The 14,723-nt window shown below is 40.9% G+C and overlaps 1 protein-coding gene across 1 annotated transcript in view; it reads right to left on the reverse strand.

The window, feature by feature from the left end:
• Window positions 1-14,723, reverse strand: part of CEP112 (centrosomal protein 112) — a 287,868-nt gene that overhangs the window by 169,325 nt on the left and 103,820 nt on the right. Inside the window, exon 8 of the mRNA XM_075579533.1 lies at window positions 10,650-10,832. Coding sequence (XP_075435648.1) covers window positions 10,650-10,832 — 183 coding nt within the window. The remainder of the gene's footprint in view (window positions 1-10,649; window positions 10,833-14,723) is intronic.

The following is a 14,723-nucleotide window of genomic DNA, read 5'->3' on the forward strand; positions in this document are numbered from 1 at the left end:
TTAGGCCACATCCATAGCAGGGGAGGCTGCGCTGAGCCGTGTGGACGCTCCGCGATGAGCCCCGGCATCCTCAATGAGGATGTCTTTAGAGGGGGCTCACGCGAGCGTCCGCAGACGTGCTGACGAGTTGGATTTTTCAGCCGACAGCCAAGCTGTTTTTCAGCACGCTGTCGGCTGAAAACATCCAATCAGCACGAAGCAGCGTCAACGTCACAGCGCCGTGACGTCGGCACCGTGACGTTGACGTCAGTGCGTCGCGGGCGATTGGTCCAGCATCGTCACTGCCCCGCATCCCTCAGCCTCCCCCCGCCTCCCGATCGCGCCCGCTGGCTCGCCTGCATGTGCATGAAATCGCACAGACTTCAGCAGGCGAGCCTCAGAGTCAGCACGGTTCAGCACTGCTCCCATCTCTATGAACGCAGCCTTAGGCCCATACACCCTTGAAAATTGACATACTAAAGCCTCTTCAACTAGAGAACAGAAGCCCCAATACCATACAGATGCTGACCACTTCTGACCCTTGTTGCCCATTAAAACTGCCCTCTAAAACCTGCCCAGCACAAATCCCAAAAACCAAGTCGTAATGCCGTCTATAAGGGGAAAGCGCTATTAATAATTGATGGTGCAGCACACCCATTGTAGAAGAAGAGATCTTCCCTTCCTCCCAAAAGTTTCACGGTATATTCTTATTCAACATCAAAACCATAAACGCTTTTTGTAGTAAGACCTACAACAATGATGGATGTTTACACTGTTGAAGTTATGGTATGTTTCAAGCTCCCAAATGGTCTGCTTTGATGTTAAACTACTGTACATTAGATCCTTTAGGGTATGAATCTTTTTAACATCAAGGAACATCGCTTCACTTGCGCGAACATGTAAAAAGGACTGGAGCAATAGGTGGAGTTAGGAGTAGGAACATTTCATGCGTACACTATAATTGGATTGGCTAACTGCTTTTCTTTTACCATCATGAATCCTTGACCTCTATTTCTTGGCCATTAAATAAACCAGGAAGTCCACAGCGCTTTGCACCAAATGCATGAAACGTAACTTGTAAATTAATTGGGAATCCGACTACACAAAGGCTAGTACGGCACTGCATGATCTTATCCACCCTATAAGTTCACTGAATAACTGATGTTTATAGATATAAGATTTCGGCATCACTCAAGAGCCTATTTTTTTTTAGCGGAAGCCATCCAGCTGGCATCGGGAATCAAGTATACGCATCAAGTGAGATTCTCCAAGTCGTAACTGCTACATGCATTCCCACTGAGAGTTGGCAAACTTCTATTTTATTTTGTAGAAATACTTAATTTAAAGGTATAGCAGGTACCCACCATGCATTATAATGATTAATTCAGCATGATGTGATGATGAGAAAACAATCTTGAGCTTTCCCACAAAGATTACATGTATAAACATCGATATTCAACTGCAGTATAGGTACTCTTAAACTGATTTTTTTCTGGAAGCTAAATAAATATCACTACCTGCTTTACAGATGTAGTGTGCCACATTGTTCCCCCAATAACACAACATATCCAGTTATAATACAAAATATCACTGAGTTTCCATAGGATTCAATCGCAGTGTTGGTGCAGAGTATCACAAGGTATCCCAAATAACGCCCCACAAGGGACATCTAAGCCAGCTTCATCTGTACCTTCTAATGTTTGAAAGAATAATATTGGAAATGATGAATGCTACTATTCCAGATTCTTCGTAATGTTCTCTTAATTACATGATAGCCAGCTGGCTACCCTCAGGCTACGTATACTGTCAATGTCCTACACTACTTTAAATATTATTCATTTATTTGACAAAAGCTGGATGATTTTAGGCTGTCAAAATGTGTTTGTCTATTAGAAGTCAGAAACAACATTTAACAGATAAGGACAGTGTCAGATTTCTCATTATGCCCAGGGCGGCAAAAATATCCACCCCCATATGCTTTTGCCGCGCTCTCTGGGCTATCGGACCTAATAGGAAGGCACTTGCCTGTGTCTGGCCGCCTCCTTGCTGTCGCCCTCCTGCTCGCTTGGAATCCAAGCGTCAAATGACGCAGCGTGACATCACCAATGTAGCGTAACACGGAGTCTCTCTGCATGGCGACGTCAAATGATGTCATGACGTCACGTTTCCATGGCAATGCACCGCATCCAAGGCGTCATTTGACGCCAGGATTCCAAAGGAGCAGGTGAGCGGCAGCAAGGAGGCAGCCGACATAGGCAAGTGCCTAGGTGTGGTGGATTTTGAAATCCGCCGGTGGGTAAGGAGTTTTCTCAAGGCAGGTTTCCGATCAACTCCTGCATGTGGTCATTCAGAAAATGTGTTCAGGTTGTGTACTGTATGTGACCATTGGTATCAGCATTTCCACTGTTGTACTCTTCTGGAGGAGATTCCAAAAGCAAATTATTAATAATTAATAAACTTACAGAATCAGACCAATGTTACCCCACTTTTCATTGTCAGAAAGTCAACAACACATCAAAACATAGATCTGACGGCAGGTAAGAACCACTTGGCCCACCCAATCTGCCATTTTCCTACGTGCTGTAAACCCTCAGACCCTAGCTGATCCTTGGCTTTCATATTTAGACTAACCTTATGTCTACCCTAAGCATGTAACCGACCACAGGTCAGCGACTGCATGGAAACAGAACTAGTTAACAGATTAAAACTAAGTAGCCAGGAAAGCAGGCCACCTGTTAACAATATTCCCAATGTCTTTAATTACTGCTTTTAAGAACTATGAGTTGTTATTCCATATCTATTCTGCATGACTCATGCAGCTTTCCACCAAATAGTGGAAGCGTTTAAAACACTGTTACATAGTCGATGAGGTTGAAAAAATATGTCAATCAAGTTCAACCTATGTTAAATTCAGATTACAGATATTAATTCTATATTTGTATTTACAATATATTGATCCAAAGGAAGGCAAACAAAAAAACCCAATGAAACATTATCCAATGATATCTCATAAGGGGGAAAAATTAATTCCTTACTGACTCCAGTAATGAGACAAAAAGAAAAAAGCGCAAAAACCCATGGTGTAGTATTGTCAGTTTATGTGAAAGAAAAAACGGTTATAAACACTTACACAGGTAAGTTGTTAGAAGGCACTTCAATATTGGGAAACTGGATTGCAAAGAGACTCCGGAACAATCGTAGTCCACTTGTCTGTTTATCTGGGTGCTCACTGTCTTTCCCTGCTGTCCTCCACTCAATCAGCAGCGTGCATCCGCTTTCGCGTCACATGACACGTAGCTCATGACGTCAGCGTGTATGTCGTCGATCGGGGGTTGGGCATTCGGCAGACACTCATTCCCCCTCAAAGCCAGACGTACAGGATCTCAGGATGCTCCGTGCGTCCGTTCGTAATGTCCAGTTACAGGCAACCTTTGCAGTAACAGCCCTACGCGTTTCGCGGAACCTCTCCTCTTCGTCAGGGGCACTGTTGCTGCCAGGTTGCTGGTGATCTTAATACAGGGGTGCTAGGTATGCTACCACCTATAGAAAACCGTTTGGTAATAGGTTTTCACAATTATCGTTTGTAACATTCACATTAGGGTATAGAATCTTAAAAATTGGCAATAATACCAAAAAATAATAATTTTAAGATATAGATGTGGATATTAAAATATATTGAATTAAACTAAGAACTAATGTTAGTATAATTAGATATGCATATGGATCCACTGTGAATGTTAAAAACAACAATTAATACAACAAAAGAAAATAGTCATAAATACAAGTTATCTTTAATACAATCAATACTTAAAAAACTCTCAATAGGTTAAATTGTTATTATAAAAATTTAATAAATGTGGTAAAAAAGAAGAAAAAAAGGGGGGGGGATTCTAAGTATTATCTATAAAAATGCTGCAAGATCAATGTCTTCATTTAACCCATTAGGGGACATGGTATTAAGCTGGTGTTTTTAAGTATTGATTGTATTAAAGATAACTTGTTTTTTATGACTATTTTCTTTTGTTGTAATAATTGTTGTTTTTAACATTCACAGTGGTTCCATATGCATATCTAATTATACTAACATTAGTTCTTAGTTTAATTCAATATATTTTAAAATTATTATTTTTTGGTATTATTGCCAATTTTTAAGATTCTATACCCTAATGTGAACAAACGATAATAGTGAAAACCTATTACCAAACAGTTTTCTATAGGTGGTAGCATACCTAGCACCCCTATATAAAGATCACCAGCAACCTGGCAGCAACAGTGCCCCTGACGAAGAGGAGAGGTTCTTCGAAACGAGTAGGGCTGTTACTGCAAAGGTTGCCTGTAACTGGAAATTACGAACGGACGCACGGAGAATCCTGAGATCTTGTACGTCTGGCTTGGAAGAGAAGTGAGTGTCTGCCGAATGCCCAACCCCCGATCGACGACATACACGCTGACGTCATGAGCTACGTGTCACGTGACGCGAAAGCGGATGCACGCCGCTCATCGAGTGGAGGACAGCAGGGAAAGACAGTGAGCACCCAGCTAAACAGACAAGTGGACTACGATTGTTCCGGAGTCTATTTGCAATCAAGTTTCCCAATATTGAAGTGCCTTCTAACAACTTACCTGTGTAAGTGTTTATAACCGTTTTTCTATCACATAAACTGACAATACTACACCATGGGTTTTTGCTCTTTTTTCTTTTTGTCTTTTTTCTTATAGTTCGCACCGGACCTGGGGTTAGTTCCGGTTTTAAGAAGCTGCACACCTATGTTCTGCTGAATTGGACTCTGTGTTCTTTGGGTATTTTGTTAGTTATTATACATCAATTTGTTAATATCATATTTTTTTTATTGTAATGTTCCCAGTGTTACCCATTTTTCACTACTATACATTCTTAAGGTAAGAGCGTCAGCTGACATCTATATACCATAGGGACAATCCCTACAAATTTTCATATATTTTAATTAGTATCAGCAATTATTTTTCTTATCTTTTGACTCCAGTAATGGCAAATCAGATTTTTCCCTGGATCAACATCCTTCCCATGTTTACTTATTTGGTATATCCTTGTATATGTTTCCTTTCTAAAAAGAAGTCTATAGTATCTGCCATCACAGTCTCCATGGGTAATGAATACCACACTGTAACTGCCCCAACTGTAAAGAAACTTTTACTTTGTTGCTGGTGAAATCTCCTTTCCTCCAACCTAAAGGGATGACACTGTGTAGTTTGTACTGCCCTTGAGATGAATAGTTATTTTGAAAGCTCTTTGTATTTACCCTGAATATATTTATATATAGTTATCATATCCCCTCTTGGATGCCTCTTTTCTAATGTAAACAAATCTAAATTAGCTAGTCTCTCCTCATAAATCAGATTTTCCATTCCCTTTATTAATTTTATGGCTCTTCTCTGCATTCTCTCTAGTTCCATAATGCCTTTTTTATGGAGTGGTGCCCAAAACTATACTCCATATTCAAGGTGTGGTCTTACTAATGCTTTATAGAGGGGCATGATTATGCTTATCTCCCTTCCATCCATACCCCGTTTAATACAAGGTAAGATCGTATTTGCATTTGCAGCTACCACCTGACATTGGGTACTATTGCTAAGCCTGCAGTCTTCAAGCACTCCTAAATCCTTCTCCATCAAGGATTCCCTCAATTTATCCCCATTTAATTTGTAAGTCGCCGGTTTATTCTTGATTCCCAAATGCATAACCTTACATTTATCTGTATTAAACCTCATCTGCCATTTACCTGCCCAAGTTTCCAGTCTATCCATATCCTTCTGGAGAGAAATGAGACCCTGCTCTGATTTTACTACCTTACACAATTTGGTGTCATCAGCAAAGTTGAAATAACCATATTTACTAAGCAGCGCTAAGCCATTAAGCACCTTTCTGCCCTCTCACACTTGAATGGGATGTAACGAACCTTAAGGCATAGCACTGCTTTGTAAACATGGCCCTAATATCTAATTATGGGTACGACAACTAGAACATAAATTGTATAATGTGCCGACTTTCAGGTGTTACGTTTTGATTGGCAATGTTGAGGTGTCATTGTTCTCCTTGGATAATATTCACTAATGACACTGGGAAATAATTGTATCATTTGAGCAGTTACCCGTTCTCACCCTGTTATACAAAGCCTTAAAGAGGATGTTCCCTCAAAGTTTCTAAAGTTTTTTCAAATCCATTTTCAACGGATCGACAATTAGAATGGTCTGACCTTCAGATTACTGGGGGGCCTAATTTAGGTCTGTTTTCAAGAAACTTACATCTTTAGCATATTTCTGAATTCTTGTTTGATTTGCCTCAGTCAAGGCAAATTAAATATCGGTGATGTAGCAGGGCTGTCTTTTTTTTAATCATTTTAACAGCATTCCACTTTTAATAGGTAAAACCAGAAATAATTAAACAGCTACAGTATATCTTTAGGACCAAAGACAGAGTTTTTAGAGGCAATGCTCATTAGTGAACATTCAGTACTTTGGCAGAATGCCATTACTGTAGGTTTAAAGCAAAAGCCCCCCAAATCCATGAAAATGAGCATTTTAACAAATCCTTTTTATCTTTGTGAATTCATTCTTACTTTTGTTTTTCCATAGTGTAGCACTGCAGATATATATTATCTTCTATGTTAGGTCTCATGGGGTTAGAAAAAATATCTGCCTCTTGAAACAGTGACTACATGAGAAGCAAACCAGAAGCCTGGTAAATCTCGTAAGCTGAGTGCATACAAAATTTCCTCTAAAAAATCTTAGATCTCCTGGCTGACCATTTTTCATCCGCTGGCATCTTCCTCCTACAATCATAAAAAGGACAACGTTTGCTGTACAGTGCCGGCCGGATGGCTTTATGAAAAGATCCTTCTTTGCCAGCACTGCTCCTTCCCCGGGGTATGGTATCACTCCTTGGTTTGCCCCCTACCGCGTGCATGCAGACCCCGACTTGCCGATGTGTCTCAATCCTGGTTGGTTGCAACTTTACCTCGTCTCTCCTGATTTTGAGGCTCCGACAACAAAAATTATGGACAACTAATCTGCTATCTTTCTGCTGTCAATGGGGACATTACAGGGCCTCAAAAATCAGGTCCGATGAGTCAACGGAGGACACAATGCTCAACCATGAGCTGACTCTAGAACACCAGACATGAGAAGCAGCTATATTGCCCAACAAATTGTCTGATAGTTGAAGCAATCCATCGAGAAAGGCTTTTCATCATCCATATTTCCCCTATGGATACTCAACATACTGAAATCCAAAGCCTTTCTTCTCTACATTCAATTATACTCGCAAAATCAGAGGTGATCCTGGAAATATATTCATGATACTCTGACCTGTTTGGCAGCCTCTAAATGAAGTTGAGATAGCGTATTTTCATTAAAAATGACTGCTGGAAAAACTGGAGCAAACAGACAAATTGATTTTCCGCAGATGCCACACCGCTCCACATTTACTAAGTGGTGCTTAGCCGTAAGACACCTTATTGGCCATTCAAGTGCATGGGCGGTAAAGTACCATAGGGCTTAGCAGCGCGTAGTTAATACAGGCATACCCCGGTTTAAGGACACTCACTTTAAGTACACTCGCGAGTAAGGACATATCGCTCAATAGGCAAACGGCAGCTCACGCATGCGCCTGTCAGCACGTCCTGAACAGCAATACCGGCTCCATACCTGTACCAAAGCTGTGCGCAAGCGGGGAGACTATAGAGCCTGTTACAAATGCGTTATTTACATCTGTTGTGCACGTATATGACGATTGCAGTACAGTACATGCATCGAAAAGTGGAAAAAAGGTAGTGCTTCACTTTAAGTACATTTTTGCTTTACATACATGCTCCGGTCCCATTGCGTACATTAATGCGGGGTATGCCTGTACAGCCCTCTGTGCAGAAACAATGATGCATTTTAAGCCATTTTGCTCTACCAAACGTGCATAAAAGATGTCAACGTTAGCTTAGGATGATATTGACAAAATACTGAGGTTAAGAGGAGAGCAACATGTAGTGATCCATCTTATTCAAAGTTTCAAAGTTGTGTATGTCACAATATACATTGGAAAACATTTTAAAAGGATGAGATAGACGGATTCACAATGATCCACGAAGGACGACGCTTATCATAAACACCGCTAATTAACCAGCATTCCCACTAGCACAGACTGGAGTGAAAAACTATTTAGCGGTCACTAATGCACATCATGAATATAAAGCAAGTGACCATATAATTGACTCTAGTATCAACACATTGATAGCATAAGTGAAAAAGATGAGATATAATTGTGATGTAAAATACTTAATTTTCAATGCGAAGAAGACATGATCTCATTAGAGAACAAGAATTTGCTTGGGAAGGAATTTACTTTGAATGTGATTGGCATACATTTCCAGAAGCCATGGTGGTCAAGGAGGATGCTCATATTGATCAGAACTCCATTTATAAACAGACGCCTGTTGTACAAGAATCCAAATAGGATCAGTAAAGCAGATGAATACAAACATGCCTGTATATGTGGTAGCTCAACCTGCAAAGAATTGTACACTTGAAATACAAGACTGATGGCCAAATGCCAAAGTAGGCAAACCGTTTTCATCTATATATATATACACCTATGTATATGAATATACACAAAAACGTGAGTAATTCACAGTAAAATCCATTGTTGTTCCAAAATCTATACTAAGTGCCCTACAGAAATCTTAACATTTAATAGAAAGTTAACAAGAGACAATATTTTGAGAATGACTCATACTAGATACTTCTCTGGATACAGCTATGAGCTCTGATTTGTTATTGTATGAAATGCCATGGAATCCCCAAGCAGCAAGGACCAAAGCTGGTGTTTCTTAAAATTGATCAGCATGGAAACAGAGTTTTCTGAATGGGAGAGCATGTCAGTGGTCTCAACTTGTAAGAAAATAATGGTATATGGATCTTCAAGCCAAGTACTGTGAATTCCTGAGGACAGTATAGCTGTCTAAGCGCCTACCCAAATTATATTATAGTGAACTGGGACAAGGGAAACGAAGAAGGACTGCAAACCTGTTATTCCTACAATATATACAGCTGGTTGGAAAATAAGGCCCAAGTGTTGTACAGGCATACCCCGGTTTAAGGACACTCACTTTAAGTACACTCGCGAGTAAGTACATATCGCTCAATAGGCAAACGGCAGACCACGCATGCGCCTGTCAGCACGTCCTGAACAGCAATACCGGCTCCCTACCTGTACAGCAGCTGTGCGCAAGCGGGGAGACTATTGAGCCTGCTACAAATGCGTTATTTACATCAGTTATGCAAGTATATGACGATTGCAGTACAGTACATGTATCGATAAGTGGGTAAAAGGGTGTGCTTCACTTTAAGTACATTTTTGCTTGACATACATGCTTCGGTCCAATTGCGTATGTTAATGCGGGGTATGCCTGTACATAAATATTCTATAATTAACTAATTTTAAGGAATGTAAACCATTTTATAAAGGCAAAGACATGAATTACCTTCTGGAAAGGAATAAACTATTATATACACCTCTGTATACTGTAAGTATTTTGTAAAAATAAAAATGAGTCTTAGTTACATCCAATTAAGTGAAATGTGGAGCAGCAAACTCAGCAAAGAATAAGATGGGAGTCGTGTAAATACGAGATTGTGGTGCCGATTTAAAATCGGCAAATCGTAAAGCTGCAGAGACCCTGCATATCGCTACAAATGTATCCATTATTTTTACATAGAGCGTTTTATAACGAATTTCCTATAGGCCTTTTTCTGTGTGTGTCTGTAAAGAATTTGACAAACAATGAAAAAGGAAAGAGGAAAAAAAAAAACATTCCTGTTGGCTGCACCCCCCCCCCCCCAGTTTTAAACTAGTAAAGGTTATTTTCCATGCTGACAGTGGGCATTCTGAAGAATGAAAGATACCACAGCTGGGGGTTATTCTGCACAACGGCTTCCAACAGTGCCCCGTACTGATGGATGTCGGGAGGGCTACGTGTGTACGTGAAACAAAACATATATCAAATCTGCTTTAAAACAAGGAAGCGTCTGTGCGGATAATATGACCCAGACAATGAGGTGCACAGCAGAGAGAAAAAATAAAAGACCAGATTCAATCAATACTACAAGCCAGCGCGTTACCTGCCGAGCCGAGGTGCGGAGAAGAATTGGGCGCCAAGAAAACCTAGATTTCACACTGATTTTAGGGCTAGGATGCTGAGGCAGATGGTTCAGAAGGGGAGAGTGGGCATTGTATTGCCCCCTCCTCTCTCCAAGCGAATCTATTATGAAAGAAAATTAGGCCGAGTACCAACGCACCACGGGATTCTTAATCTGGCTACCTGTGGTTTTCCATCTGAAATTTCAGACATGGTGCAGGGAGGGAGGGGAGAAGACAAATCAACGTGTTCCAGCCACCCCCCCCCCCCAAAAAAAAGGGGAAGTGGAAAAGGAAAATTGTTGAATGTCAGAGGCGCACACGGTGCCATACGATTCGCAATATCGATTAAAACAATATAATAAATAAATGAAGAATGTATTTACACCACATTAACCTTTTGGCTACTGGATGGACCAGGAATGCGTCACCCCCCCATTCTTCAGGAGGGAAGGGGTTATGAGCATGGACGCCCGCCAATGACTCGCTATGTATTGTTATTGGTTACCTGTGAGTCTTGCTGTCTCAATGACTGGGACTTGGTCTCATGATCCGACACGGTGATGCGGAGCTCCTTCTCCAGCATATCGATTGCCTGCTCGCGGTCCTTGACTATGCTATCCTTCTCCGTGTTGTGCTGCTGGAAAAGGTATGTCTTCTCCTGTTCTTGCTCCAGCTTAAGCTCCACTATCTGATTGGACAATGGAGAGTACAGTTCATCAGTTGAACATCCTTGTCGCCATGACAACTCATGCAGAGGATCATCCCCCCCCCCCCCGACACAATATACCCCTATAAAATATATATATGTCAATATTTTAATACGTCACGGCAACTTCATTTCTTTGAAACCGGTCTGCGCAATCATTTGCTAACCCCTGAAACTAATTTGCAGGCGCTTGATAACCCGGGGGAAATACTTCATCATGTTGCGCTGTGCGTTTTCAGCCCCGCTCCAGAATCTCCTGCTGCGAACTACAAACGCCACGGATTATAAATGGTTAATACTGTCAGCTTCATTGTAAATTTGCACGTCCGAAAAAAGAAAGAGAGGGGGGGGGGGGGTTCTACGCCCCCTCCCCCCACAACCGTGGTTTTTCTTATATATTTCTTTATGGCGTCGCGGATAAAGAAGGCTTTTAGCTCGATGCTGATCTATGCTACAGATGATGTACAGTTGTCTTTTCCCCCCCCCCTGCAAGATAATTAGAAAAACAAAGCTCCATTATCTCGTTGTCAGCTACTGTATAGGGACATAAAGAGATGTATGTGTTGCGGGTGGAGGACACCTGCTGTTCTAAGCGCTTGCGCCATGGTTTCATAAAAAAGCCTTCTATTCTCAGGATCCTTTCCCAGTCGTACTCACGCTGGATACTCTGACCTTGGATAGTCTGAGCCTCTCCCTGCTAGGTCTGAATGGCAGTCCGAGACCGAGGGCCTGGTTGCTCTGGCTTTGATGCTAATCCTTCCAGACTGCTCACAATGGCACCCTACCTGGCCTGCAAACTATAACCAGCTAGGCTGTCTTTGAAGCAGGTGATGAATAGAGTCTGCAGGAAGCCGGCTTCCGCGGCAAACTCCAGGCCACACAGCTGCTAGGAACAGTCACTTGGATTTTTCTTCAGTTTTGGTGGATTTTGGAAAGAAGAGAGGAAAAGAAAAGGAGGAGGAGGGGGCGGGAGGTTTATCGAGACCATATCTTTCTATTTTTTTCCTAGCGTGAGAATCTTCGGTTTAAGAAGGCTGTCCCCACTGGAGCCTGTTCCGAAAAATTGATCCTGTTTGTGTGAAGGAGAAGCACGTATCTTATGTTAAAGCTGCAGCACTTGTTTCTGGAGGCGTTTATTCTGCTTATAAGCAATAGCTAACAGAGCTCTGGCTTTTCAACACAGACCAAGAACCCATGGGTGTTTCCGTATGCCAACCGCAGGTCTCCAAACCTGCACCCTTCCCCCATTTTATACATTTGTTAGTGATGATGATTTTTTTATTTAAAAAAAAGTAAAGGAAGGAGCATGATTCCCTGAATTTAAATGGGTAAATGTATATGGCTGATACCTGTAATATGGTGGCCATATAGAACAGTCCCCATATGCTACGTTACATCAATAAGGAGAGGTGACGTAAAAATTGTTAGGGGTTCAGTTCTTGCCTGGGCTACATAAAATCTGTGTGATCTAGGGCAAAATCGAGAATATATATATCTCTATATATATATCTCTATATCTATATAAAACAAACATCACAGCTTGCACTCAATGTACTGGTTCATATAGACAGGTGCTAGTCTCAAATAATAGAAAAACAACATTACCATTCTCTCGTCCGGTAAAGAAAGACTGCACTCGGTTCAGTAATCATGAAAAACTGTATTGGGCATCTGAATAGAAAAGATAAGTCACCCAATCCGACGTTTCGGTCCTGGAATAGGACCTTTCTCAAGGGGGGCATTGGGTGACTTATCTTATCTTTTCTATTCAGATGCCCAATACAGTTTTTCATGATTACTGAACCGAGTGCAGTCTTTCTTTACCGGACGAGAGAATGGTAATGTTGTATATATATATATATATATATACACACACACATATATATATATATATATATATATATATATATATATATATATATATATATATATATTTATCCTTGTGTCTTCCTAAAACACAGTTGAAAACAAGGTGTGTCTCAATGTATTATTCCAAGAAAAATATCTTTAAAAAAAACAAAACAAAAAAACAATTCTCCAGGGTGACAACCATTTTGTAAAGTAACTAACCAGCATAAAAACTGGACATTTGAGGTTGTTTTATGAATTGAATAATGGGAAGTGCATATATAAAAGAGGTGCTAAATATTGCTGATATTGCTCTTGGGGCTTCCAATATGAGGACAATGTGCTAAAGGAACTATTTCCTTTCCTTTGTCTCATAGTACAATAGATCAATGGACACAGTCTGCAGTGAACGTCTTATCTTTTAAACTTGAACTGGTTCAACTCAGACAACCTTATCTGTGACTGAATCCTTGCAATGGACTTTCCGATTGCAATTTTCTCTTTCAAATGGCGTTATCTGGAGAATAAAAAGAAGCTGTTGTCCAGGTTGTTGAGAAAAGATGATACCTTGTTGGCTAAATCATAGTGTTAGAAACATCAATTAGAGTTCCACTTCTAGAGTATTGGCTCTACTTGAATAAAATGTTACATTCATTGATGTGAAAGCACTAACCCAGAAAGTAACTTCTGTATTTCTTTCTAGCTGCTGTTTTAGAACTCAAGTTATGTTTAATAACTTTTTTTAATTTAGGCCCAAAGCTATTCGTTCTATGATATATACAAGTACATAACAGTATATCAGTGCAATGTATCCCATGATGCCCCAATGAAGATCAAATCAACAACAATCATAATGTTGCCCGTCTTCATGGGTACAGCAAACATTATTTTACATAAATAAAATGACATTTGATAAATAAATGAAATTTTTACAATGAAGAGGAAGAAAGAAAAAGCAAAAGGTTATTTGGAAACCGTACATATATTCCATGAATCCTCCCGACTTGGAAAGCTTGTAAGGGCATTCCTTGATCGGAAAAAAAATCAAGATACAGCTCAACCCAGTTAAAGCGAGATCCACTACAACGCAGATCCGCATATAACGCGGTCCGAGTTTGGCTCTCGTTTTAAAAGCATCTTTAAGTTTTTTTTTTAAAGCGAAATGGCCGCCGCGCGAAGACTTACCCAACATCTGCAGCTCTCTCCTCTCTCCCTGCTTCTTCAGGCTGCGTTCACGTGCGCGGCGCGCGTCTCCAAGGTTTTTTTTTTTTTTAATAACATTCAATGCTTTATTGCTAACGGGGACACACACACACACACACACACACACACACACACACACACACACACACACACACACACACACACACACACACACACACACCACATCACTCACACACACACACTCTAATAGCATACCATGCAGGAATCGAAGCCATGACCCTTCATACAGTAATAGGGATTCTCTACCACTGTACCATAGGATTGGTGTGATGTCATTGGACTCTATTATGAAACTTAACTTGTACTGCCTTTCAGTACTGTGTACTAGAAGTTAAGTTTAAGCTAAAATTGTTAGTGTAGGGAGGAGGGGAGGGGTTTGTGTGTGTGTCCGTTAGCAATAAAGCAATAAATGTAATTAAAAAAAAAAAAAACCTTGGAGATGTGCGCCGCACACATGGACGCAGCCTGAAGAAGCAGGGAGAGAGCTGCAGATGCCGGATAAGTCCTCAAGGGCGGCCATTTCGCGATCCAAGTTAACACGGTCTCATTATGGGAACCCAGAGCACCGCGTTATAACGGGGTTCAGCTGTATTAGCAGCAAATAAAAATATCACTTACGAGCACATTCACGTGTCTCAAGACAGGTCCGCAAACTTGCCTATCTGCAGTATCTCTATACGGTATATGGCAAGCAGAAGCTTATAGGGGTCCATGTTAATATGGACAAGAAGCAAAACGTGACACACTGAGTGCTCATTTGCATGTCCTTACCCAGAATCCCTGGCTGCAGTGGAAGCTTTG

The sequence above is a fragment of the Ascaphus truei genome, chromosome 22 (assembly GCF_040206685.1).
Source record: "Ascaphus truei isolate aAscTru1 chromosome 22, aAscTru1.hap1, whole genome shotgun sequence".
Classification (NCBI taxonomy): Eukaryota; Metazoa; Chordata; class Amphibia; order Anura; family Ascaphidae; genus Ascaphus; species Ascaphus truei.